This window comes from Sus scrofa, chromosome 9, assembly GCF_000003025.6.
Source record: "Sus scrofa isolate TJ Tabasco breed Duroc chromosome 9, Sscrofa11.1, whole genome shotgun sequence".
NCBI lineage: Eukaryota > Metazoa > Chordata > Mammalia > Artiodactyla > Suidae > Sus > Sus scrofa.
The window spans coordinates 10,541,279-10,568,781 of record NC_010451.4 but is presented as its reverse complement, the minus strand read 5'-3'; the positions used below and the strand labels follow the sequence as shown (position 1 = coordinate 10,568,781).

The 27,503-nt window shown below is 43.1% G+C and overlaps 2 protein-coding genes across 3 annotated transcripts in view; one reads left to right on the top strand and one right to left on the bottom strand.

The window, feature by feature from the left end:
• Window positions 1-1,512, bottom strand: part of LOC102162715 (putative uncharacterized protein FLJ37770) — a 33,511-nt gene extending 31,999 nt beyond the window's left edge. Inside the window, exon 1 of one of the 2 annotated variants that reach the window (XM_021062536.1) lies at window positions 897-1,512. In XM_021062536.1, coding sequence (XP_020918195.1) covers window positions 897-1,368 — 472 coding nt within the window. In that variant the 5' untranslated portion in view covers window positions 1,369-1,512. Of the gene's footprint in view, window positions 1-600 lie in introns of those variants that run through there. The other variant, XM_021062534.1, reaches the window with a different exon arrangement.
• THAP12 (THAP domain containing 12) lies at window positions 2,064-27,503 on the top strand. The gene is given in 6 exon segments (XM_021062533.1): window positions 2,064-2,442; window positions 15,145-15,265; window positions 18,890-18,997; window positions 23,119-23,155; window positions 24,592-26,007; window positions 26,010-27,503. Coding segments are annotated over 6 exon segments (2,286 nt in total). The 5' UTR covers window positions 2,064-2,353; the 3' UTR covers window positions 26,525-27,503.

Sequence of the window (27,503 nt, the reverse complement as noted above, 5' to 3'; positions counted from 1 at the left end):
CCTCACACATCACAGCCTGGACCTGAGTCCCCAGTTTATCAAAAGCAGATCCTCCTCCTCCAGCAGAGGGGAGACACCCAAATGAGTGTGTATCAGGGGGGATTCCACAGCACAAGACTAGAAAGAAGCAAACTCAGCTCTTCTGTAAGGGGTAGGTCTGTGAGAAGGTTACGGTGGCTGATCACTGAGTTCTGAGGGGCTCCCCCTGAGTCATTTGGGCTGGATCAGCCCTTAGCACTGCTCCCTATGTCAGCATGCTACTGCCTTCTGCACCATACCTCAGACCCTCCCTGTGAAGCAGGCTGGAACTGCAGGCCTTCTTTTGGGATCCTCTCAGAGGCGTATGCCTCCCTGGGAACAGAGAGGGAGATTCCAAGAGGTTCTGCTCCCACCTTTCATGGGAATAGGATCCCTTGAGGCAGGAAATTGAGCAAAAGGAAGAAGACAGCCATAACAAGCTAAGTTCTGGGCAGTGAAAAGATCCAACCTCATTTAGAAAAAAGAAAAAAAAAAAAAAATTCAGGCACTAGCCAGTACCAAAGTCAACAGCCAAAAGGTCTTCAAAGTTGTGGAGCACAGCAAGGAAGATGGCTCAAGAGTCGAGCAAAGAGTAAGGAACAGGGCCAGGACCAGTAGGGAGGAATGGGAAAGAAGCTGAAAATAGATGAGTAGCAAGTGAGGGTGCCTAAGCCAGAGGCAGCTTTCCAGCTCGGGTTCAGCTACCCCACAGTCCTTTCACCACGGTGTGAACCAATCCTGAGCGGCCCTGGTGGGAAGGCTTGCTGAAGATGAAGGCTGCAGAAGCTGGCTGGCAGGGTAATGGATTTTGGGATGGGATAGCGGCAGAGGCATTTCCCCACCAGCTTTGCACTGAAGAGGACTCCATGTTTCAGAACCTGCTCCCTTTTTCCCCACACATGAGCTATTTTTCCTCGTTTCCTTGGAAAGATCAGACCGAAAGTCAAGTTTGCGAGGTTGAGGCTCACCCTTCAGAATACCTGATATAATTTTTGCAGAAACTTTTCTCATATTCAAGTTTTCTTTGAGAATGAGTCTAACGGTTTCTTTATCTAAATTTAACTCTTCAGCCATCATCCTCACGGTTAACTGCCTGTTGGAACAAACCAAGTCCTTGACCTTCCGGATATTTTCATCCGTCCGGTGAGTGACTGGACGACCACTTCGGGCATCATCTCGAATGTCTTCTCGCCCTTCTTTAAACCTTTTGTGCCAGTCAAAAACTCTGGCCCTTGACATGACTTCCTCCCCATAAGCTTCTTTTAAAAGATGGTGGGTCTCGCTTGCCGACTTGTTTAATTTCACGCAAAATTTGATACTAATCCTTTGTTCTAGATAGCGGTCACTCATTTTGGCACTTGAACACAAGAACGTTAAGAGGCCACGACTGTGAGGGGAAGACAGAGGGGCCAATCTTTATAGGGCTGCAGGTGGCATCACGTCGCTATTCTTGCTCCTCTGGAAGCCTCATCAGGGAAGTGTATTTGCTTTTCTGAGTTTTAGCCCCTTGGCTTCCAATCGAGAAGCTGATGAAGCCCAAGAGCAGCTGCAAAGTTGGGGAGAATGAGATCTCCTACAACCCACAACAGTGTCCAACTCGTGCCCGGAGATCTGCTGGGGTGGGCACATCAGTCACCAAGGTCGCCCCGCTCTGCAGCCCCTGAGCCTAGGCGATTTCTGCAATAGAAGCCCGTGTGGTGGCAAGTGAAGCCAGCAAGAAGCGATGCACCGGTGATGTAACGGGCAAGCTAGTCTCCGATCTGCAGAAAGCCGCGCACGCCAAACCTACCGGAGGTGCCTGGGGCTCGGTTGCTCCAGAGTCCCGGGAGACACGCCCGCATGCGCCAAACCCTCCCCTTGCGCGGTAGGCCGTGCGCGCAGGCGCAGTGCGGCAGTCCGCGCCAGGCCCCGCCTCCGCCTTGCCACACCCGAGCGGGCGCGCTTCCTTGCGCGTGTCCGCCTGCGGAGAAGTCGGCGGAAAGGAGGGGGCGGGGGAGGAAGGCTGAGGGAAGAGAGGGCACCCCCGGGCGCCAGGGTGCATTGTGGGAAGGAGGCGGCAGCGTCCCGGGCGGGCGGGAGGTGCACCAGCGGCGGCGGCGGCGGTAAATCCTCCCGGCCGCTCACAGCACTGTGGAGCCGCGTCCCCAGCCCGGCCTCGGACCGCGGCGCCCCTCCTGCCCCTCGCGGCTTCTCGCCCGCCGGCCCCTCCCCTCGGCGCGCCGGCCCTGCCGAGCCGGCCGGCCGGCCTGGCTCCCCTCCCCGGCCCCGACGGGCGGGTGGGCTGCCCTGAGGAGGCGGGGAGGGGAGGGCTGGGCCGGCCGGCGGGCAAACGAAGATGCCGAACTTCTGCGCGGCCCCCAACTGCACGCGGAAGAGCACGCAGTCGGATCTGGCCTTCTTCAGATTCCCGCGGGATCCGGCCAGGTAAGCGGCGGGCGTGGAGCCGGCCCCTCCGGCCCTGCTCTGCTGTGCGCGCTGCCAGCCGCCGGCCGCGGGCAGGCTCCAGGGCTAGAGGGGGCGGTGGGAGGGGGCACAGCTGTCGACCCCAGCCCGCTCCGAGGTGAGGAGCGGGCCGCGAGCGGAGGACCGGCTGGCGCTCGAGGGCCTCGGAGCACGTGCGGCCGCGGGGGCTTGGCGCGTAGGCCACCATCCGAAGTAAGAGGCAGCTGAGGCGGCGCAGGCTGGGTAACGTGGGCTGTCGCCCTAGTTAGCTTGCTGTGTGACCTCAGGCAAGTCGCTTGCGTCTCTGGGCTTTAGTTTCCCCAGCTGTCAAAAAAGGCACTTGGATGCTACGGTTGTGGTCGCCGGGGTCCTTCTACTCCCGTCCCCCGCCCCGGCAGTGTTTCTTTTTGGAGTCTGGCCACATTTGAGCTCAAGTCAGGTCACAAGTGCACCTTCCTTCGGACTTGTTCACGGTTCAAGTTGTGGGTCAGACCGTTACTCATTATCTCACTTGCTTAAGGTGGGGAGATAACGGGGGCGGGGCGGGGTACGCGTGAGGGCAGGGGCATTGGTATTGAAACCTCTTCCTGGAGGTAACCCACGTGCTCTGGCTTGTTTTTAGAGAGCGCTAGCGTAGGGATGGCGTTTGAAGGATGAGGATTTTCCCCTTGGCCTCTCTTGTTGATTCACTCATTTCAAATCCATACCTACTGTGTGCAGAGCACTAACGTTAGGTGATGCAGAGTCAGAGGCGAATTGACAGTGTTGTTCTCTGCAGAAAGTTCGCAGTCCATTAAGGAAACAGATGAGTAGCCGGCGATTGTCATATAGCATACTAGTTATTCATTCCACAAATGTTTTCTGAAGCCCTACTCTGTACCAGACTTTGTTCTGAGCAGCGGGAGCGCTAAAATGGGGAAATTGAAGCCCCTGCTCTCATGGGAAAATGTACAGCGTGTCAGATGATGATAAATGCTGTGGAGAAAAAAGCACATGTTCCGGTCCTGCAGGTGAGGTAGGGGAATAGGATTAGCAGGGGAGGCACAACTGCTGTTTTAAATAGGATCCTCAGAGAAAGCCTCACTAAGAAGGTGAATTTGAGGAAAGAGCAGAAGTAGGTAAGGGGCCAGCCTTGGAGATATCTAGGGTAGAGCATTCCAGTCTGGAAACAGTAAATGCAAAGGCAGGGCATGCTTGTTAGAGGCACAGCCCAAGGCGGTGGACTGCTAGAATTGGTTTAAGGAGGAAGGGAGAGGGCAAAGATGAGCCCTCAAAGGGTGTGTGCCCGGTAGGGGCCAATAGTGTAGACCATGGGAAGCACTGTGACATTTATTCCGAGTGAAATAGGAAGTCCTGGAAAAGTTTAGAACAGAGGGACCTATCTGGCCCCTTGTTAAATAGATTGTAGGGAAGCAAAGGTGTGAGCAGGAAGACCAGTTAAAGGCAGTTGCAATAATCCAGGTTAATAGGAGAAAAGGTGGTAATTAGTTGCGTTTGAGACATGTTTTGAAGGCGAAGCCAACAGTATTTGTTAATGGTTTAGATGTAGCTTGCAAGAAAAAGAAGTCAAGAATGACTCTAGGATTTTTATTTTTTTTTCAGGGCTGCACCCGTGGCACATGGAAGTTACCGGGCCAGGGATTGAATCTGAGCTGCAGCCGTGGCAATCCCAACTCCTTTAACCCAGGGCTGGGGAACAGACCCACACCTCCGCAGCGACTGAGCCACTGCAGCTGGATTCGTTTCTTAACCCACTGCACCACAGTGGGAACTCCTGACTTAAGATTTTTAACCTGAGCCTTTACTGAGCTGTGGATGGAAGATGGGGAGGAGCAGATTTGGTGGAGGAATAGTAAAAGTTTGATTTAGGACGTGTGAAGTTTGAGAGGCAGTTTGAAGTTTGTTAGACATTCAAGAATAGGTGTCTTGGAGTTCCCTTTGTGGCACAGAGGGAAGGATTCCGACTAGGAACCATGAGGTTGAGGGTTTGATCCCCGGCCTCTCTCAGTGGGTTAGGGATCCCGGTGTTGTCGTGAGCTGTGGTGTAGGTTGCAGCCATGGCTCGGATCCCGTGTTGCTGTGGCTCTGGTGCAGGCCAGCAGCTGCAGCTCCTATTCGACTCCTAGCCTGGGAACTTCCATGAGCTATGGGTGTGGCCCTAAAAAGTTAAAAAAAAAAAAAAAAAAAAAAAAAAAAGGTTACGTGTCTTTCTTCTTACCATATCCTGAAATGAACCCCAAATGACCCATATTTAGATCAAGGATCTAAGTATTTAAGAGCTAAAACCATGGAAAGATATACAAGTCTCAAATTTAGAGACTTCTAGACTGAAAATTGTAAATATGGGTGTTCTCAGTTTGTGGAGGGTATTTAAAACCATGGAACCAGGTAAATAAAAGGAAGTAGGTTTGAGGATTGAGCCCCGGGGCGTCCCTGGTGTTTCTGTTTAAAGTTGGGGGAGATGAGGAGGAACTAGCTCTGGAGAGGGAGGGATAGCTGTTGGGTTGTGTGGGAACAGAGAGGAAGAGTATCCTGATCTGATGGCCTCACCCCTTTACGCTTTATCTTCCTTTGACCCAAATTGTAGCCCAGGGGCAGTCTTGTGAGTATATTTCACTTGCATAATGAGGGCATCACTGGTCAGTTCTGGACCACAGGTCCTTTGTGTCTGTAGGTAGTGAGGACTCCTCATTATTCTCCTTGGTGGGTGAGTGTGGCCTGAAGGGGCTTGGTCTCAGATTTGGGAGGGGTTTTTCGGCTTAGTTCAGTATCCATTGAAGTGCCGGAATACCCTCCATAGTAGTGGCTTTTAAACCTTTTTTGAGTCTCTGTCCCCTTTGAGAATCTAGCATTAGGACCCCTGAGAACAGACAGACCCAGTTTTGTATGAGGGTAGTAATGAACCTGTTAGGGGCCCCATGCGTTCCTGACGGGCAAGCCTTTGCTGAAACAACCCCAGTGCCAGTTCCTTCGCTTTGTGAGGGACACTCAGGACACTGGACAAGTTGGGTTGTTGTTTCTTCCTTGCGTTGAGGGGAAATGTGCGTCCCTATAATTTATGCTTTGGAGGTTTTAGTTTTGTCCTCAAGGTCACAGTGAACAAACCTGGCGCCTTTTGGTGTAAGAGCCCTGTGAATATCTCGAGACCAACTTATGAACTCTTCTTAACTCTTAAAAAAAAAAAAATTGAGGTGCTCGCATACCATACAATTCACCCATCTAAAGTGTGCAGTTTAGGAGTTCCTGTCACGGGCGCAGTGGAAACGAATCCGACTCGGACTATGAGGTTGTGGGTTCGATCCGTGGCCTCACTCAGGTGGGTCGGGGATCCGGTGTTCCCAGGAGCTGTGGTGTATGTAGGTCGAAGACGCAGCTCAGTTCTGGCGTTGCTGTGGTGTAGGCCGGCGGCTGCATCTCTGATTCTCGACCCCTAGCTTGGGAACCTCCATGTGCCGCAGGTGTGGCCCTAAAAAGACAATAAATAAATAAAGTGTGCATTTTAATTGTTCTTGGTATATTATATTATTTTTTAAAACTTTGGTAGCATATGTATGGTTGTCCCTTGGTTTCTTCAGGGGACTGGTTCCAGGACCCCCTGCCAAAATCCATGGATGCTCATGTCCCTTATATAAAATGGCAGTAGTATAACATAAAGGTAGCAATTTTAACCAATTTTTAAATTATTTTTGAGTGTATAATTCAGTGGCATTAGTTAAGTTCACAGTGTTGTACAGCCATCACCACGGTTTCCACGGCTTTTTCATGACCCCAAGCAAAACTCTGTTAAGTGATACCTCCTCTTCGCTCAGTCCACTTTCCCGTCTCCATGAATTTGTCTGTTCTAGGTACACTGTGCTCATAGTCTCTGAGTAGAATCATACAATAATAGTCCTTTTCTGTCTGGCTTGCTTTACTTAACATAATGCCTCCAAAATCTTAACTTTTTATCCAAACCAGATCTTTTACTATAGAATTTCAAGTTCTCCTGTATTTGACAGTTTCTTTTTCACCATGCCCAGAGTTAATTATAGTAAAGTAGTTTCTGGAGTTGTTAATTGAATTAATAACAGTATTTTTATTGGTTATAACTAGGTTTTGTTTGTTTTGTTTTTTCCAGTAAACGGGTTGTAGGAAAGGTTGACAGAAGGTGACATGCCAACCTATAGTCTTCCAAAGTTAACTCACATTGTTAACTAGCAATGAAGATAAATATATTTAATGCTTTTAAATAGTACATTTTCCATTTATCGTTTTTATAAATTCCATGCTTTTAGAAACAGCTATTTAGAGGTAACTTAAAATTCAAGAGGGCAGTTAATAAAGGACACGATGTGGAATTTCATGTACTAATACCTCATATCGGTTTAGAAAAAGTGGCACTAATGTACTTTTTCAAAAATATAAAATGTTAGAATCAAGTTACCTTAGGGCAATGCCAGAGAGAGAGATTGCCTAAAATTAAAGTTAAAAAGGAGTTCCTGCTGTGGCACGGTGGGTCAGTGATCCATCTTGTCTCTGCGGTGCCTGTTTGATACTCAGGTTCTATCGATAGCCCAGAAACTTCCATTAAGTCGCACCAAAAGAAAAAAAAGTTTAAAAAATTGTCTGGTAGTTCCCTGGTGGCGCAGCAGGTTAAGGATCTGGTGTTGTCACTGCTGTGGCTGAAGTTCGATCCCTGGGCTGGGAACTTGAGCATGCTGTGGGGCGGCCAAAAAAAATTGCCTAAATCATGATTGCTTCTAGGATGGTTTGACGAACTACCTGGGGGCAGTTCACTGTGCAGCTCATCCCCAGGCCAAGTGAAGGCGCAGGGAGAGCTAATGAATTGCTCCCCTTAGCGCGGGTTGCGCAGCTCAAGTGCTCTTCTTCTTCCACCTCAGACAGTGAGTGCTTCAGCACCAGCTCCTCCCCGAGGTGGCGAGGTCTTCCAGGGTTCTTTTGGCAATTTAATCAAAGTTAATTGAGAGTTGATGTACTCTACCTTGTAAAATGTAAAACAGTGGTTTTCCAGGCACTCACGGGGGTCCCCAAGATCTCTTAAAGGAATCCACAAGGTAAAAATTACTTCATAATAATGCTCTGACATTATTTGCATTTTTCATGCTCATTCTCTCTCAGGAGTGCACAGTGGAGTTTTTCAGGAGCTGTATAGCATTATAAAATCATTGTTCAGATAAATTATATATTTTTCTAAAATATTCTAAGTATGATTATCCAGATGCAGGTGTTTGGTAAACATTTTCTTTCTTTTTTTTTTTTTCTTCTTCTTCCTTTTTTTTTTTTTTTTTTTTTTTGGTTTTTAGGGCTGCACCTGTGGCATATGGAGGTTCCCAGGTTAGGGGTTGAATCAGAGCTACCTATAGCTGCTGACCTATACCACAGTCACAGCAGCATCAGATCCGAGCCACGTCTGCAACCTATACCACAGCTCACGGCAATGCTGGATCCTTCACCCACTGAGCAAGGCCAGGGATTGAACCTGCAACCTCATGGTTTCTAGTTGGATTCATTTCTGCTGTGCCACAGCAGGAACTCTGGTAGACATTTTCCTGGAAATGAACAAGATAAACCAACATTCAAACATTCAAGCAAAAATTAAAATTTTGGAAAATTTATATTCACTGCTTTGAGCTTGACAGCTTTCTAAGACTTAGACTTTTCTGATACATGTGACTTTTTTTAATTTTTAAAAAATTTTCTTTGTCTTTTTGCCATTTCTTGGGCCGCTCCCTTGGCATATGGAGGTTCCCAGGCTAGGGGTCCAATCGGAGCTATAGCCACCAGCCTACGCCAGAGCCACAGTAACACGGGATCCGAGCTGCATGTGCAGCCTATACTACAGCTCACGGCAACACCCGATCCTTAACCCACTGAGCAAGGCCAGGGATCGAACCCGCAACCTCATGGTTCCTAGTTGGATTCATTAACCACTGACCCATGACGGGAATGCCATGACTTTTTAAAATATATAATGAAATGTGTTACCATTTAGATGGTCTGCATATCTCACTGAACTAATTTTTCCCAAACTGATCAATTCATGATTTTACAAAAACATACATGGGTAAAAGTTTATTCAGAGTGCAAGTTAGAGCACGGATTTTAACAGTGTGACAAAGCTCATTGGTCTGGTTTCAGATTCCACATTGCAACTAATTTTTAAGAAGTCACCACTTGTGGAGTTTTGGTGTGCTCTCAGAGACCATCCACAGTTATGTGGGAAACAGAGGAACATGGCAATAACCTTTTAAACTATGTATCAGTGTGAGGTCATTTTCATATACTTCAGCCAAAATAAATATGGCAACTGATTAAATACAAAAGCAGATATGAGAACCTAGCTGTCTTCTATTCAGCTAGGCATTAAAGAGATTTCCAAAGATGGAGAACAGTGTCATTCTTTTTACTAAATGTTCTTTGTTTGTTTTGGAAAATATAGTTATTTTTCATTAAAATGTTATCTATGTTAACCTGTGTTGGGATTGCTTTTTTTTTTTAGGGCCACACCCAAGGCATATGGAAGTTCCCAGGCTAGAGGCTGAATAGGAGCTGCAGCTGCTAGGCTATGCCACAACCATAGCAATGCCAGATCCTAGCCACATCTACGACCTACACCGCAGCTTGTGGCAACGCCGGATGCTTAACCCACTGAGCGAGGTCATGGATTGAACCTACATCCTCATGGATACTAGTCAGGTTCTCAGCCCACTGAGCCACAACAGGAACCCCAGGGATTGCTATTTTTGATGAATAAATATTTTTAAAATGTCTGAATTTTAGTTTCTATAATGATAAATATTGATAGATAAAATGCACATAAACAGAAGTTCTTTAGATCCTCAATAATTTAAGAGGTAAAGGGTCCTGAGACTGAAGTTTGGGAATCACTTCTGTAAAATATAATCTTAAAGTACTTTTATATGATCTCATTTCATCCTCCAAACAGTGCTATGAATTATAATAAAAATAGTACTTAAAGAACACTTCATATTCTGTGTGCCAAGCACTATTCTATGTGTTTTACTTGCAGTTTTTCACTTAACTCTTGCTGTAAATTTTGAGGTAGTCTGTGCTTTCTGATGGTCAAAGCAGCCGTAGAGATTAGCCAACTCGTTCAAGGTCCTACAGGAATATCTGAAACCCCAAATGAATGTGGAATAAAATATGTACTATTACCCAAACCTATTTGACCATGGAACAGTTTTATGGGCTTGTTTTTGTTTTTTGTTTTTTTGGTTTTTTTTGTCTTTATGCCTTTTCTAGGGCCACTCCTGCAGCATATGGAGGTTCCCAGGCTAAGGGTCGAATCAGGGCTGTAGCCGCCGGCCTACGTCAGAGCCACAGCAACGCGGGGATCCGAGCCATGTCTGCAACCCACACCACAGCTCACGGCAATGCCGGATCCCCAACCCACTGAGCAAGGCCAGGGATCGAACCCGAAACCTCATGGTTCCTAGTTGGATTTGTTAACCACTGAGCCACGACGGGAACTCCTTGGGCGTTTTTTAGTGGAACAGTTCTTTGACTGGTGTTCCTTGGAGTATGTTTTAGAAACGCTGCATTAGTAGGAGATAACTGAAGGAAAAAATACAAAATTTAAAAGGGAGTGGCGGTGATGGTTGAATAGTACTGAAAAGGGGTGTAAGATGAGGATGGAAAGTGACCATTGGATTTGGCAGGATGGAATTAATCGTGAGGAAATCTTGCGCCGTCTCATTTGTCGTGCCCGGCTTATACATCATCCCTTTGTGCAGTGTATCCACACTGTGTACACTACCCACTCACTAGTATCGGGAGAAACAGTGTGTGTGTGGGATTCAGTGCTATAACGACACATGACTTCAGGCACCCACAGAGGGTCTTGGAATGTGTCACTGGCCAGGAAATGGGGACTTCTGTACAGAGAAGTAGAGGAGCCTGGGGGGGGGTGCGCGTGTGTGTGCGCGTGCATACTCATGCCCATACACATATACATATACAGATCTCATCTTTTGAAATCTGAAAAGTTTCCGTCAGTAAGTGACATTTGAGCTAAGATCTGAAGGCTGATCTTTGCATAAGCTTTCCTGTACAAAGGAAGTGAAAAAAAAAAAAGAAAATTGAATAAATAGCCTGGGGAACAGCCCTAGGATAGACGTGATCACTGTGCGTCCGTGAAACGGAAGCAAGGCCTGTGAGGGGCCGGAGAGCCGGAGGGGTGTGGTGTGAAGATGGAAAGGTGGACCAGGTCAGATTGTACGGTTTGTAAGACGGGAGGAGTTGGTTTTGGCTCTTTATCCTAAGAGTAATGAGAAGTCACTAGAGGATCTTAAGCAGGGAAGGAAAGTTCTCAAATAGGCTTTTTAAAGCATTTGCCACATGGAGAAGGGATTAGAGAAAGTCAGAAGACCAGTTTGGAAGTGGATGGACTAGGAGAGTCATTCCACTCTGCCAAGGGGGAAAAAAACGCTACAGAACTAGACTCTAGAGTGTGGGCATGCCAAGACAGGCAGGACATGGTTTAAAAAAAAATTGGGGGATAACTGTGTAAATATGTATATACTTACACATGTACACAGATACAGGTATATACGTAAAAGACATAATATGTAATTTTTATAACATTGGTGTAAAATGTATATACACAGAAGATCACAAATCATGAGTGTATGGCTTGTTGGATTTGCCCAGATTAAAAAAAAAATAGAATATTACAAGTTCCCATTGCAGCTCAGCAGTAACGAATCCGACTAATATCCATGAGGACTTGGGCTTGATCCCTGGCCTCACTTAGTGGGTTAGGGATCCGGTGTTGCTATGAGCTGCGGTGTAGGTCACAGATGTGGCTCGGATCTGGCATTGCTGTGGCCGTGGCATAGGCCAGCAGCTACAATTCGACCCCTAGCCTGGAGACTTCCATATGCAACACGTGCGGCACTAAAAAGCACCCCCTCCCAAAAAAAAAGTGTGTGTGTGTGTGTGTGTGTGTGTGTGTGTATCACTAACATGCCAGACTTACTCTCCTCTGTGGCCCTTTCGGTCATTATTTCACCCTCCCCAGTGGTAGCCCCAGTTTGACTTCACATGCATTAGATTATTTGGTTATTGAGGAGAAGGGAAGCGGGAGAAGGAGCTTCCCTTCTCCTCAGAAAGTACAAGACCGGTGTCTAGAACCTGATGAACTTTTGCAAAGTGAACACACTGAGGTAACGTTGAGAAGCTCAGAAGCCTCCTTTGTGTGCACTCCTAGTTGTACCTCTCCCCATATGTTTCCACCTTTCAGTCGTTACTGTGTTGGGGGGGTCTCCAAAGCCACCCCCATATTCAGAGATCCACTAGGACTCGTGGAACTCAGTGTGTAGTTGTACTCACAGCTAAGACGTATTACAGCAGTGTGGTAAGGACACAGGTAGAGTATGAGTACAGAAGCATCTGTGTCTACACAGCCTACCTTCTTTATACTCTTCCCCCCCCTCATGAGGGGTCACGCAGAGCCCACTTTTCCCCAGGCAGTGAGAATGCAACATACACATGTTGTGCCATGTTTCTGCCCAGAGATGCCCATGGGGGACCCAGTGCCCAAAGTTTTTATTGGGATCTGGTCACATAGACACTCTGCTTAGCATATGCTAAAATTCCAGACTCCCGGAAAGAAGACAGGTGTTCATTTTAAGTCATACTGTTTGCATAAAGTCTGGGTCCTGCGAGGCCACTTATCAGTTAGAGAACATTTTATATCTGCATAGGGAACTATTTACCAGCCAAGCTCCCAGACACCAGCCAAAAGACCAACCTTATAAAACAAGCCTTTCTGTGGATAGCAATCTCAGGTCTGCTATGTTAACTTTTTTTTTTTTTTCTGCACAGTCACCAGAGATGTGTTTTGCCTACTTTATGTCTTTTGTCTTTTTTTTGTTGTTGTTGTTGTTGTTGTTGCTATTTCTTGGGCCGCTCCCGCGGCATATGGAGGTTCCCAGGCTAGGGGTCGAATCGGAGCTGTAGCCACCGGCCTACGCCAGAGCCACAGCAACGCGGGATCCGAGCCGCGTCTGCGACCTACACCACAGCTCACGGCAACGCCGGATCGTTAACCCACTGAGCAAGGGCAGGGACCGAACCCGCAACCTCATGGTTCCTAGTCAGATTCGTTAACCACAGCGCCACGACGGGAACTCCTGTTTTGCCTACTTTAGAACTTGGTATGAAAAAGAATCACAGAGTATGTACTCTTGGCTAATTTTGCTCAACATTGTATTCGTGGAACCTAGCTCTTTTATTCATTCTCATTGCCAAATAGTGTTCTGTATGTGATCGAATACCACAGTTTATTCTTTCTACCTTTCTCATGAACATTTGATACTCCTATATTGTGGTCAGCTTACGGGTATGTGGTAATATGAAGTTGTAATTTTAATTAGTATTTCCCTAATGACTAATGAGATTGAGCTTTTTTTTGTTTTAACTGAGTGAGCATTATTTTCATTAACCTGCTGAGCCACCAGCAAATTCCAAATTTGGCCTACTTCTTTTTCTGTCTTTCCGCAGCATATTGAGTTCCCAGGCAGGCCAGGGGTCAGATCCAAACTATAGTTGTGACCCAAGCCACAGCTTTAGTAATGCTGGATCCTTAACGCACTGCCTGGCTGGAGATTGAACCTGTGTCCCAGTGCTCCCAAGATGCCACCAATCCCCTTGTGCCACAGTGGGAACTCCTCTTTTTTTTTTTTTTTTTTTGGCCATGTGCACGGCATGCAGAAGTTCCCCAGGGATGGAACCAACCTATCCAACCTATTCTTGATTGAATCTGAGTGTACCTTTTTTTTTTTTTTTTTTAGGGCCACATCTGCAGCATATGGAGGTTCCCAGGCCAGGGGTCCAATCAGAGCTGCAGCTGCCAGCCTACAGCACAGCCACAGCAACGCCAGATCCTTAACTCACGGAGAGAAGCCAGGGATCGAACCTGCGTCCTCATGGTTACCAGTCAGATTCGTTTCCACTGAGCCTCGACAGGAACTCCGAAGCTGAGTGTACTTTTTATCAAAAAACTGTTTCGGAGTTCCTGTCGTGGCGCAGTGGTTAACGAATCCGACTAGGAACCATGAGGTTGCGGGTTCGGTCCCTGCCCTTGCTCAGTGGGTTAACGATCCGGCATTGCCGTGAGCTGTGGTGTAGGTTGCAGACGTGGCTCGGATCCCGCGTTGCTGTGGCTCTGGCGTAGGCCGGTGGCTACAGCTCTGATTTGACCCCTAGCCTGGGAACCTCCATATGCCGCGGGAGCGGCCCAAGAAATAGCAACAACAACAAAAGACCAAAAAAAAAAAAAAAAAAAAAAAAAACTGTTTCACCTTAGTTCAGCAATAATACAGTAGTGGTCTTTGTGGAAGGTCTCCAGATGCTGAAGAATTAAAAAACAAACTTGAAGGTCTCTTGTGATATAATGGGTTAAGGATTTGGTGGTATTACTGCAGCGGCTCAGGTTGCTTCTGTGGCACAGGTTCAGTCCCTGTCCCGAGAACTTCCATGTGCTGTGGGCGCAGCCAACAACAGCAAATAGTATTCCCCTTGTTTTCTTTCTTTTTTTTTTTTCATTTAACTTATATTAAGTCAAATTTGGTTTTCCTGAACTTTCTACTGGTAGAGCATATTCTCACATGCGTGGGTACATAGAGCATTTCTCGCTCCTTTGGAACAATTTAGATGAGTGTCTGACTCAGAATTAGTGCTTAATAAGCATTATGATGATGGCGAGGATTTTGATGTTCTTCTGTAGACACTTAAGCCCCAGAAGGGCGTGGACTTTGCCTTGTTCACTGTCTTTAACACCTTTGTGTACTAGATGGCACAACCCCGGCATTCGCAGAATTTGCAATCTAGTCTGGACATGTTGTCTATTATGAATCATGTTTATAATAAGGTAAGTGGATCTAGCCCCCATGCTTCCATCAGAACTCCAGTTATTTATAGAACATCTACTTACTGATTTTCTACAATGACTGTGTTTTCCTGTGCTTATTTAAGTTGAAATCCTGAGAGGAATGTTAAGCATTGCCTCATGGTTGTGCAGCTTTTTGCTTGTACTGCTGATAATTGAGTGTTCTCTGCTGGTCGGATGTCCTGGGAATTCAAAGACTTAGGTTTAAGTTATAGTTGTGTTGCTGATTTTGTACATGATTGTGAGAGAGTTACTTCTTTTTTTTTAATTGTCTTTTTAGGGCTGCACCCACAGCATATGCAGGTTCCCAGGCTAGGGGTCTAATCAGAGCTGTAGCCGCTGGTCTAGGCCAGAGCCACAGCACCGAGGGATCCAAGCCGTGTCTCCATCTACACCACAGCTCACAGCAGTGCTGGATCCTTAACCCACTGAGCGAGGCCAGAGATCAAACCCACAACCTCATGGTTCCTCGTCGGATTCATTAACCACTGAGCCACGATGGGAACTCCTGAGAAAGAGTTACTTCTTAACCTTATCTGTAATTGAATGTACTAAATGATTTCTAAATTTCTTCCAGCTCTCGTTTTGTTATTAATCATTTTGTTATCTCATTTTGCTATTAGTCAACCTCTTCAAATTATGTAATTATGTTCTTCGAGTATAGGGGAGCAGGAATTCCTGGTCCGTATTATATATTTGCCTTAACATTGAATGTTGAAATTTAAATGGTGAGATCATATTCCATAATTGTATTTTGGTTTTATTTTTTATAGGTGCCAGAAGTGGGTAGAAAACTGTAGGAGAGCAGACTTAGAAGATAAAACACCTGATCAACTAAATAAACATTATCGATTATGTGCCAAACACTTTGAGACGTCTATGATCTGTAGGACTGTAAGTAACTCCAGGGCTCGGGCTGCTCTTTTGTTCCCACTCACTCACTCACTCACTCACTCGTTATCTGGTTGAAATGTCAATCTTATATTGCTCTTGGAGAGTAGCATTACACTCTGCCACTTCTTTTTTAAAGATGAGATAAACTTGGAGCTTAATATCTATTTTGTTTTTAAAAACTTGTCAGTATTTTGGTTTTTGTTTTGTTTTTTAATACCATCCTGTTTCTGATGCCCCATTCCTACTCATCAGAGGTAGGAGCCACTTTTAAACTTCTTGTGTAGAAAATTTTAGATGATTAGAGAAGTGTGTATTTCAGGTGAAGTTGGCATTTTTGTTTGGAGCAGTTTCTTTAGAGCTTTTTTGTGAGTGGACTCTTCATCAAGGAATAGAGCTCTTTGCCTTCAGTTTTTCGTGTGCACTGTTAGAACCACCCCGTAGTTTTTATGTGCCAGATATAACAGGAGGCCTATCAGGCAATTCATGTGAAAAAACATCTCCATCAGTAAGTTGCAATTTCATATCAAGACCTGGGTCTCTCTGCCTTACTCCTCCTGTTAACTGAATTTGGCCAAGTCATTGTCCTTCTCAAGTCCCAATTTCTAATAGGAAATTAAATCAGATAATTCCCAAGGGCTAAGATTTTTAGCCCTCTGTGACTCTGTTATTGCTATGATTCATAAAAGGCAAAAATAGGACATAGTTGACTGAAATGAAGCAACTTAAAACACTAAAAACTAGTTAGGAAGACAGTTTTGTTAAACAAATAATATATTCTGGTTTAGATGTTAGAAAAAATGTATCATCTCAGATTTTGGGATAGCTATAAACTTGATTTGAAGGTACACTATATATTGTTATGCAGCAATTTATTTTGATATTTTTTTCAGATACATTTTGCAGAGGCATCAGAAAACTAAAGAATGATTGGGTTATTTTATTTCTCAAAATTAATTGAAGCAGATACTTGTGAAGTCATTGGGAGGTGAGCCAATTCCGGTTCAACAGTTTAATCACAGATATTTGAGGGATATTTTTGCCTTGCTTTGTAAAATAGTAGTGATCAAAATAAGAGATTTCATATGTTTAAAAGGCAAATTTGATGTTCTTAACATTAAGTAAAAATATCCCAAATTACTATTTTAAATACATAAACCATATGTACTTTTATATTTTTATTTTAGTAATAAATATGGTCTCTTAATAATTCCACCAAGAGGAGTTCCCGTCGTGGCACATTGGTTAACAAATCCGACTAGGAACCATGAAGTTGCCGGTTCGATCCCTGGCCCTGCTCAGTGGGTTAAAGATCCGGCGTTGCCGTGAGCTGTGGTGTAGGTTGCAGACGCGGCTCGGATCCTGAGTTGCTGTGGCTCTGGTGCAGGCCGGTGGCTACAGCTCCGATTAGACCCCTAGCCTGGGAACTCCATATGCCGCGAGAGCGGCCCAATAAATGGCAAAAAGACAAAAATAAAAATGAAAAAATAATTCCAACAAGAGTAATCTGAGAAATATATAGTTCACTTTCATATTCTTGATTAGTCAGAGCATAGAACAGAACTCTTCACTTTTTAAATTTCCACATAATTCTTTATTCTTGATTAAATTAATGAAAATATGAGAAATTTTCTTTCCACGCATGTAGAAGATATTGCTGTTAAAAGTTGGGTTATCTAATATTTTATACCCAAATGTTTTAGGAGTTTTGACTTCATTAGTTTCACATTTAAGATCTCATCAGTAAACGTTTGTCTAGTTCAACCAAAGCCGGATATTATCTTTGATGCTAGAGTAAGATCATTGCTTTATGCTCAAACCTTAATTCAGTTAAATATTAAATCTTGATCCTGAATTAAAATTACCATGCACATGAATTGAATATAGCCCTTTTTGGCATGTTTTTACTTATAAACAGATGTTAAAAGTTGCATGTTTTTCATTCATATATTGTTTTCTGGTCTAAAATGTCTTTGCTTTATAGCAAATTAATTTTATTTGAATTTAGAAAATTTTGAAGAACGTTTTATGCCTCTTCTCTATTTAACTGGTAAGATATCAAGAGTTGACTGGGATGTGGGTATGCTTGCTTTTTGAGATGTTTGCCAAGTAGGAAAAATGAGACACTTGGGGTATAGTTTAGTTTTGTTCCCTTCATTGCTGGTGTTATAATCAATTCCTGATTCAAACTCCCTAGTAGACTCAAGATAATTGGCCCAACACTAGAAGCTGAGTGTTATTAAGATACATATTTTCTTCTTTGTGTCTTCTTTGAGGCATGGGCTTAAACTAGAAAATATTGAGTCTAAATAGAAATTCTTCCCAAATGTGTTTTATAGCTCTTTAGATAAAACGTAAGACAGTATGTTCTCTTTAGTTATATATTTTTCCTTCGTATTTCCTAACCTTTCCTTGGGAACATAGGAATTGTTGTTTTTGTTTGGCATATACTTTGAATATGCTTTAATAGTCAGCTTTGAAACAATCACTGGTCCCAAGAAAGCTTCTTAAAATGAAGTGTGTTTTGTCTTTATCAGTGCAAATTCAGAAAGAAGTCAAAGGCACTGTTTTCTTTGGACTAGCTCGGGGAGTATTCTAGCAGTTACTCAATTTTTTATTCTACCAACTTCTTTTCCCCACTTTATCTCCTTTGACTTGGCTGTGGAAGACTTTGGTTTGGCTGCCTCCAGCTTCTAGCCAGATTGGATTAGGTTAACAGGAATTAGGATAGAGAAGGTCATCCTTAAAGGAAGAGAACATTAGAATTAGAAGGGAATTTAGAAATACCTAGTTCAGTGCAAAAGTGTGATTATGTTTATTACTTGTGTTATGAGTGATTTCAGGTGGCACATGAATCAGTTTTTATAAGTCTTTTAATATGTGTTAAAATATAATTAGCTCATCAAATCATTTTACAGTTCTTACTGCTTAAGACAATGTTAACTTAAAAAGTGAGCAGGTCGTGTAAATGTGCAGATGGTTGTGTAACTGAAATGGCAAACATTATGATCATAAGTATATGAATAGCTTCATTTTAGGAAGTGTTGATCTAATTGAATAACTCAATTTTATTTAGAAGAGGAAACTGAGTCCAAAAAGGGAAAGTCTTTGGCCAGGGTCTCAGAATGAGTCACTGGTAGAGTTGGGACTAGCTCCTAGTTCTCCTAGGTTCAATATTATTTCACAACACCTGATGTTTGTCAGTAGCAAAAGTGGAGTGCGCGGCAGTAAAGGAGGGAAGAATTATGATAGAACATGCAAGAGGACAGATTATTTGAGAAACTTTATGCCTGTTCTGGTTTTGGTGGGCTTATGGAAGGGCAAAACAGATAAAGTAGTCAGGAAATCATATTAGAAAAATATATGCAAAATGCAAATATGTTTTATTTTTTTATGCCTAGCATCAATTCAGTTCCTTTATTTGTAAAAGTAAGATAACCAGAAGGGCAAATGCAAAAAGAATTAGAAGTCATAAGCTGATCTGGACTGTCAGCATCAATTCTGCGAGTCTCTACACTGTAGAGTTGGAGTTGAAGAAGCACTGTGGAAATCATTAACACAGAAGTTTATTTACGTGTGATGCATTCTAAAGGACCATCTTTGAGTTAACCTACTTTTCTTTTTCAGAGTCCTTATAGGACAGTTCTTCGAGATAATGCAATACCAACAATATTTGATCTTACCAGCCATTTGAATAATCCACATAGTAGACACAGAAAACGAATAAAAGAATTGGTATGTCAGTGTGTTTCCAGCTTTCCCGTTCCCCATAATATGAAATCAAGTATAAATGCATTCCTGTTAACATTGAACCAAGTTACCCTCTACTTCAGAGGTAGTGTTATGGGAATGAATGCTGTGGTTATTATTGAAGTAGCCTGGCTATAAGATGATTGGTTTGTTTTAGTATTTAAGTTGGAAAATCTCCCTCAAGTTTAGCCATTTGATACTCATTGACCTGAGCCAAAGTGTGCTGTTAATGACAGGCCCCTTGCTCATTCTCTTCTAGAGAAGAAGGAAAAACAAAAACAACCCACCTTTTCTTTTGTAGTAAGGAAAGTGGAGCTGAGGTATATTTCCAGAATTCAGCACCAGAGGAATAAAGGGCAAGTATAGAAGTTAAGACATGGGTAGTTTTACTAGAGATAAGAATTCTGTCAGTATTAAGTACTGTTAGGGTTTATAGAAAGTAAGATTTTAAGTCTATGTGGCAGATTTGTACAGGTTTTTATATTCCTTTGATATCCCTTTTTAAAATTTTATTAAGGTATTGTTGATATACAGAGTTGTCTTAGTTTCTGCTGTACAGCAAAATGATTCAGTTACCCATTATGCTTTATCACAGGATATTAAATATAGTTCCCTGTGCTATATATAATGTATATTCTATGTGTAATAATTAGCATCTGCTAACTCAGTATCCTTTAGTTCTTAGGATTGAAGTCTATGTGGCTTTTATTGACCTCAAATGAACAAAGTTAAATTACTCAGACTCCCCAGACCATGGCTTTCTCTCATCATTGCCACTAGGAAGGCCCTTATTTGGTTTATTTATTTATTTTTTTCCTTCTTGCATTATTACCATTCCCGTTCCTCCCCTCCCTTTTGGTATCCATGCTGGTGTACTTAATAAAGTCATTTCAGCTCACCCACTGTATGCTTTTAAAATATGACACTTATCCAATTTTCCTCATTTTCTATATTTCCTTTCCATCTTTAGGTCTTTGAACCACTCGAATTTGTGTTTTATGGTGTCCAGTGGAGATCTAATTTTATTTTTCTCTTTATAGAGAACAGATTTGCCCAACATAGTCTGTTAATCCATCCGGTATAAGATGCCACCTCTGTCATAGACCAAGTTTATGTATATGCAAGGCTGTTTCTGGGAGCTCTGTTTTGTTCCATTGGAAGATTTGTCTGTTTTCAGCTATACGATACTGTTTTTATTACCATCACTTTATAGTATCTTTTATTCAAAAAGGGCGATTTCTTAATTCTTCTTTTTCAAAATTATCTTAAGCTATTTGTAGACCTTTTTCCTCCATGTGAGTTTGAGAATCCTTTTGTCATGATCTAGGAATTTTTTTCAGATTTTCATTATAAATGCTTTTTTTCATTATAAATGCTTTGAATTAATATCTTCACAATATTAATTAGTCCCATCCATATATAGAAAAAAAAAACTGAATAAAATAGGTATCAAGTCACAACAATTATTGACAGAACTAAATACTGATGCTTTGAAAAGAATCTTAAAATACTTGGAGTGCAAGAAGTTAAAAATTCGAAAAAAATTTCAGGGTTTTTCTTGCTCTTCTTTAGAAGAGAGTTTGTACATTCCTTCTTAACTTAATTACTTTGTAAATACATTGTATTTCTGGTTGAGATTGTTTCCAATTTTGAAGACCTTTTTTTAAAAAATTAATTCTAATAGTCTACTGAGCTTTCTTCATAGTCTGTTGTATCACCTACAGATAAAGGCAGATTTGCCTCTTCTGTCATTTCTTCCAATTTTTTTCCCTGTTGCCTGTCGTATTGTTCAGTCAGGCTCATCTGTACTGTACTGAATAGTCCTAGTGATGTTTCAGTCAGTGCACTTTGCCTTATTATTGGTGTTATGGTTATTGTTATTATTAGGTATGATGCTTTTATTGGTATTGTTAGATAATTTTTATCGAGTTAAAGAAATTACCTTCATTTTCTTCTAGTCCTTATATTTGAGAGTTTTGGTCATATTTGTTGAACTTACCATATATTTTCATTGCATCTCTTGAATACTCATTTTTTTTCCATTGTTTAATTCTGTGGATAAGGTTGTTGGATTTTCTGACGTTGAAACATCTTTGTATTCCTGTAATGAACCCTAATTGATTGCAACGTAGCTCTCTTCATTTTTATACACTATTAGATTCAATTGGTCAATATTTTTTTATTTTAGTTTACTCTTTCAGTTGGTCAATATTTTATCATGGGTTTTGTGGTTACAGTTATAAGTGTCGTCCTGTAATTTTCTTCTTATGTATACCTCTTACCTAGTTGTGATATCAAAGTTCTGTAAGCCTCATAAAATGAGTTGGATAGCTTTTCTTTTTTTCTTAATTTTTTTCTAGAAAACTATGCATAAGGTAAATACTATCTGCTCTTGAATGTTGGCTTGAACTTGGTAAAACCATCATCTTGGGATAGGAGAGGGAGTATTTTCATTACCATTTCTATTTATTTATTGGTTTCTCTTTCTTCTTGTGTGCTATGTGTTTCCAAAAGTTTATGAACTTCATTTAGGATTTTGGGATGCTTGTCTTTCTCTGCTCCTAAAATTATTTTAATTAGTCTTTTCAAAGAAACAGTAGTTTTATCACTGATTGTTGCACTTGTGAACTGTTTTATTGGTTTCTTCTTGATTTGAAGGGTTTGTATTGTGGTTCTTTTAAGTTTCTTGAATGTTTAACTCATTTATGTGTATTCAGAGCTATAAATGTCTATGTTTTAGCTGTACCCTACAATTTTAGACATATAGTGCTTTCATTGTTCAGCTCTGAGTGTTTTGTAATTTTTTCTGTTTCTTTACCATAATTTTTGTTTTTAGTTTCCAGACTTGGGTTTATTTTTTAACCCCCCCCCGTGTTATTAAGTGATTCATAGTGGGTGCATATAGTTTATGTCATATTCTTTCCAGTTTTTTTTCATCCATTATTGCTGTTGAAGTCTGATGCTAGCCTGATTCTTGTTCCTTTTTAGGTAACTGCTTTTTTCTCCCTCAAAGCCTTCAGTGCTTTTTCTTTATATTTGACATTTTAAATTTCACTAAACTATATTTAGAGGTTTTTCCTTATCCAGACTTACATCTTTAAGTTCTGAGAGATCTTCAATTTTTCATTTTCTTGTACATTTCTTCCCCTCCATGTGTTTGTTTTTCTGGAACTTCTCATAGATGAATGCTGACATGAGTACGCAGCAGTCTCCCACATCAGCTTTCTTAGTAATACCCACCAGGGTGGGGAGGTCAACCACTTCCCATCCTGTAGCTGTCATTTCTCTCTTCTCTGCCCTTGGGGAACTTCAGATACTTTACAGCAGGCACACGTTTCCAGATTTTCTGTCCTTGTAACTCTGCCGCCCATAGGATAAGGAGGGAAGGTTCCAGATTGGCTAGCCTGCCGATGTTTCTTGCTTGTTACCAGTATCATGTTCCATACTTCCCCGCAGGTACCCTGCTGCCTCCACTTGTCACTGGTACTCCTGCTTTCATGCCCCAGAGTAGTAATGGGATGGGTTGTGATCTGAGAATTGTGGTGGATTAGAGAGAGAGAGAGAACAGGACACAACCGAAAAGCTCTTACTTAGCCTCACCCTTGCAGGCCCCTTGGCTCTCCAGGCTGTGTTGTGCATGTATCCATTTCCCTTCCGTATTGGCACTCTTACTTCCCACTTCCCAGAGATTTCTCATTGCTTTTGTGTGAGGGTCTGGGATCCAGCAGCTCTGTTTTACATGGCGTCCCCTGGGGTTACATTAGGCAGGGGCACGGATTTGACCCCAAGTGCTATCGTATACTTTTATGCCTTGTATTAGCCGGTAAACACTTGTAACCCCAAATGATGATCATTTAGCTATAAAGTAAGTTAATGGATAGATTCTTTACCCTCTGGTGTTTTATTATAAGCTTAATGTCATTAGCAAATGATTGTCTGGCTTTCCTGTCACCTGTCTGCTTAAAGAATTATTCCTTATGAAGAATTTATGCTTCTGAAAGAATTAAATTTGAATCATAATTATGCTTTTGACTTCTGAGTCTGTGATGACACACTAGATGGAGTTCAGTTTTCTCAAAGATTTTTCTTTTTTTCTTGTCCTTTAGAGTGAAGATGAAATCAGGACACTGAAACAGAAAAAAAGTAAGTGATAGTGTTAATGACTCAACTTCTGAAGGCCTTTTAAAAAGGCCGTGACCCGGTAAGGACAAATGAACATGCTGTATGTCCAAAGCCCTGCATGAGAGTGATGTGGAAGTGTGGTAGGCCTCGTCCTGTGGTCTGGGCTTGTCTTCCTGGTGCCACTGTGCTGTATCCTTGGCCTTCTCTCCGCTGGGAGCTCCCAGTGTGGTAGGGTGGCAGGCGCGTGGGCAGAGGGTCCCAGTGTAGGGAGGAGAGGAGCAGAATCTGCCCGTCCAGTATGTGGTGCGCACTGAGTGCTTGGTAAACATTGGAGGGGTAGATGCCGTTGAGACACTTGGCCTTACAGAGAGGAGGAGCCCCAGGGGCCCTTCTCCAGGGACTCGGGCCTGGCCGTGTGGTGTCCCCGAGAGTGAGGACTGGCCGTTGCTTTTGTTCCTGTCAGTTGTTACTGTTACTCTCCTTCCCTGTTTCCTCCTCCCCCGCCTCCTCCTATTTACTAGAATTATTAATACAACTTTTTGGTGAGTGTTTACTCTGTGCCAAGTCATTATTCTAAGTATTTTACTTATATTCATGTCATTCTCACGATAGCCTGAAGTAAGCACTGTTACTGTCCCTGTTTAGAGATGAGGAGACGTGGATTCAGTCAAAGGAGGGAGTGCAGTGCCCTGAAACAGGGTGCCAGGTTTGGGCAACCACACACTCATTTTGTGGCGCTTCTATCATAATCCATGATGATTGAAAAATGAACCTAGAGGGACCCCAGGGGCCGGGACTGGCAGGGTTTTGTATATGACCGTGGTCAGGACCTTCACCTCAGGGCCTCGGTTTTCCCATCCAGATGTGAAGAGATTAGGCCAAGATTTCTGATATCGTAATACTATCCCTAAAAATTGCATGAATATATTTTGTACTGTATTGATATCTGTACCTGTCTCATCTCCCATGGAAAACCGTAGCTTCATGGTTTGGTAGAAACTGTTAGCGTGGGCCTTGGAGCCAGACAAGCTTAGATTTCAATTTTACCTCAATCTGTGACGCTGGGCAACTCTTTTGTGCCCTCAGGCGTCACAGGGGGTTGAAGACACCTCCTCGTAGAGAGCCCAGTGTGCTGTAGAGGAAATGCCAACACGGGGCCTCGACAAGTGTTAGTTCTCTTCCCCGTCCTTTCTCTGAGGGCGTCGACTGTCTGTTGTTACTCTGTGTATGTGACACGCCTTCTTAGGTGTTTATAAGAAATCCTTCATCTCCTAATGGCGTTTACATGCGGGATTGAACTGTCCGTTCTGTGTCCTAGCCTCTGGTCTGATAGGTGCCCCCTGAGTGCTGCTGCATGAATGAGTCTGTGGATTTTAAATATTTAGTCAAAAATTAGCTCTTTTTGTTTGTGTGATTCCTTATGAGCCTGTTTATAAAATTAATGAATTGTTTTCCAGTTGATGAAACTTCTGAACAGGAGCAAAAACATAAAGAAATAAACAACAGCAATGCTCAGAACCCGGGTGCAGAAGAAGGGGGTGAGGAACAGGATGAAGATGTTTTGCCTTTAACCCTCGAGGAGAAGGAAAACAAAGAATACTTAAAATCTCTATTTGAAATTTTGATTCTTATGGGAAAACAAAACATCCCTCTGGATGGACATGAAGCCGATGACATCCCAGAAGGTCTCTTTACTCCTGACAACTTTCAGGCACTGCTGGAGTGCCGGATAAATGCTGGCGAAGAGGTTCTGAGGAAGCGCTTTGAGACAACAGCCGTCAACACGCTGTTCTGCTCGAAAACACAGCAGAAGCAGATGCTGGAGATCTGTGAGAGCTGCGTCCGGGAAGAAACGCTCAGGGAGGTGAGAGACTCTCACTTCTTCTCCATCATCACGGACGACGTGGTGGACATAGCCGGGGAGGAGCACCTGCCCGTGCTGGTGAGGTTTGTCGATGAGGCCCACAACCTGAGAGAGGAGTTTGTGGGCTTCCTGCCTTACGAAGCGGATGCAGAGATTCTGGCCGTGAAGTTTCACACTACGATCACCGAGAAGTGGGGCTTAAACATGGAGTACTGCCGCGGCCAGGCTTACATTGTGTCCAGCGGGTTTTCTTCCAAGATGAAGGTTGTCGCTTCTAGACTTTTAGAGAAATATCCCCAAGCCATCTACACTCTCTGCTCTTCCTGTGCCTTAAACATGTGGTTGGCGAAATCAGTGCCTGTCATGGGAGTGTCGGTCGCATTGGGAACAATTGAGGAAGTTTGTTCTTTTTTCCATCGGTCACCACAACTGCTTTTAGAGCTTGACAGTGTAATTTCTGTCCTCTTTCAGAACAATGAAGAAAGGGGCAAAGAGCTGAAGGAAATTTGCCACTCTCAGTGGACAGGCAGGCATGATGCTTTCGAAATCTTGGTGGACCTCCTACAAGCACTTGTTTTATGTTTAGATGGGATAAACAGTGACACAAATATCCGATGGAATAACTGTATAGCTGGCCGAGCATTTGTACTCTGCAGTGCAGTAACAGATTTTGATTTCATTGTTACCATTGTTGTTCTTAAAAATGTTCTCTCTTTTACAAGGGCCTTTGGGAAAAATCTTCAGGGGCAAACCTCTGACGTCTTCTTTGCAGCCAGTAGCTTGACTGCAGTGCTACATTCACTAAATGAAGTGATGGAAAATATTGAAGTGTATCATGAATTTTGGTTTGAGGAAGCCACCAATTTGGCAACCAAACTTGATATTCAGATGAAACTCCCAGGGAAATTTCGCAGAGCTCAGCACAGTAACCTGGACTCTCAGCTAACCTCTGAGAGTTACTATAAAGAAACTCTAAGTGTTCCAACGGTGGAACACATTATTCAGGAACTGAAGATATATTTTCAGAACAGCACCTCAAAGCTCTTAAATGCTTATCTCTGGTACCCTCTGTCATGGGACAGCTCAAATTCAATACCTCGGAGGAGCACCACGCCGACATGTACAGGAGTGACTTACCTAATCCTGACACGCTCTCTGCTGAGCTGCATTGTTGGAGGATCAAGTGGAAACACCGAGGGAAAGACATAGAACTTCCCTCCACTATTTATGAAGCCCTCCATCTGCCGGACATCAAGTTTTTTCCTAATGTTTATGCGTTGCTGAAGGTCCTGTGTATTCTTCCTGTGATGAAGGTTGAGAATGAACGCTATGAGAACGGGCGGAAGCGTCTCAAAGCATACCTGAGGAACACTTTGACAGACCAAAGGTCAAGCAACCTGGCTTTGCTTAACATAAATTTTGATATAAAGCATGATTTGGATTTAATGGTAGATACATATATCAAACTCTATACAAGTAAGTCAGAGCTGCCTACAGATAATGCAGAACCCATTGAAAATACCTAAGAGACTTTTAAAATAGGCCTTCTCTTATACTTGATATTTGAAAAAAAATCTGTTAAGAAATTCAAAAATGTCTTTCAGGAGATCTGTAAGGGGTACGTAGGCCACTTAATCACTGAATAGCTTGGCCTATAGGGCTCTCCTTGAGTACGCGCCGCGAGTCATTGATAATCCGCCTGGTTCAGTGGCCCCTCTTTGAACTCTCACGCTTCGGAGACCTACCTGTTCTTCCAGACGAGAGCACGGAAGGGAGCACGGAAGGGTACCGTGGTACCCTTCCGTGCAATCTCTGCTCACGGCACTTTGGAATTATTTCGTGAAGTCCTAACATTTATCACTGTGGATCCAACTATCGGGTATTGAGTTACCAGTCCTTTGAAGAAATAAATTGTGAGGAGGTGTGAGAGGAAAGAATACACTTTATAAAATGTGGCAGTGAAGCTCATGACTGACCTTTGAAAAGGGGGTGTTGTAAGTTCACTGTTAAAAATCTGGAGGGGACAGTTAAGGGGATTGCCAAACAGTAGGAGAAGCAGGCACGCGCTCACCAAACAGGGATTTCACTGTAGCTTTTTATCTTTATCAAATGAACTGAAAGGAACACTTGTTATCATTAAAGTTGAGTGGAAGGCGTTGCCCTTGGTCCTCCTCTGGTTGTTGCTGTTTACATTCCTTTGTTGAGCCGACGACCCGTCTCGATAAGCTTTCTGGCAGATACAAGTTGAACACTTTGGTTTCATGGTCGAGACAGGATCAGAGACCACAGATACTCACAGCCCATCTGTCTGTTTTCTTCTGTCTTTGCCCATGACTGTATCTACTGCCTCATTTGATTTACAAGCAAACCCTAGAAAACCTACAAAAATAAGTGTTTTGTAGCTTATCTAGGAATAATACAGAAAATATTGCTGTTATTTTTGGTGAAGAAAATCAATTTTGTATAGTTTATTTCAACCTAAATAAAATGTGAATTTTGTTTAAA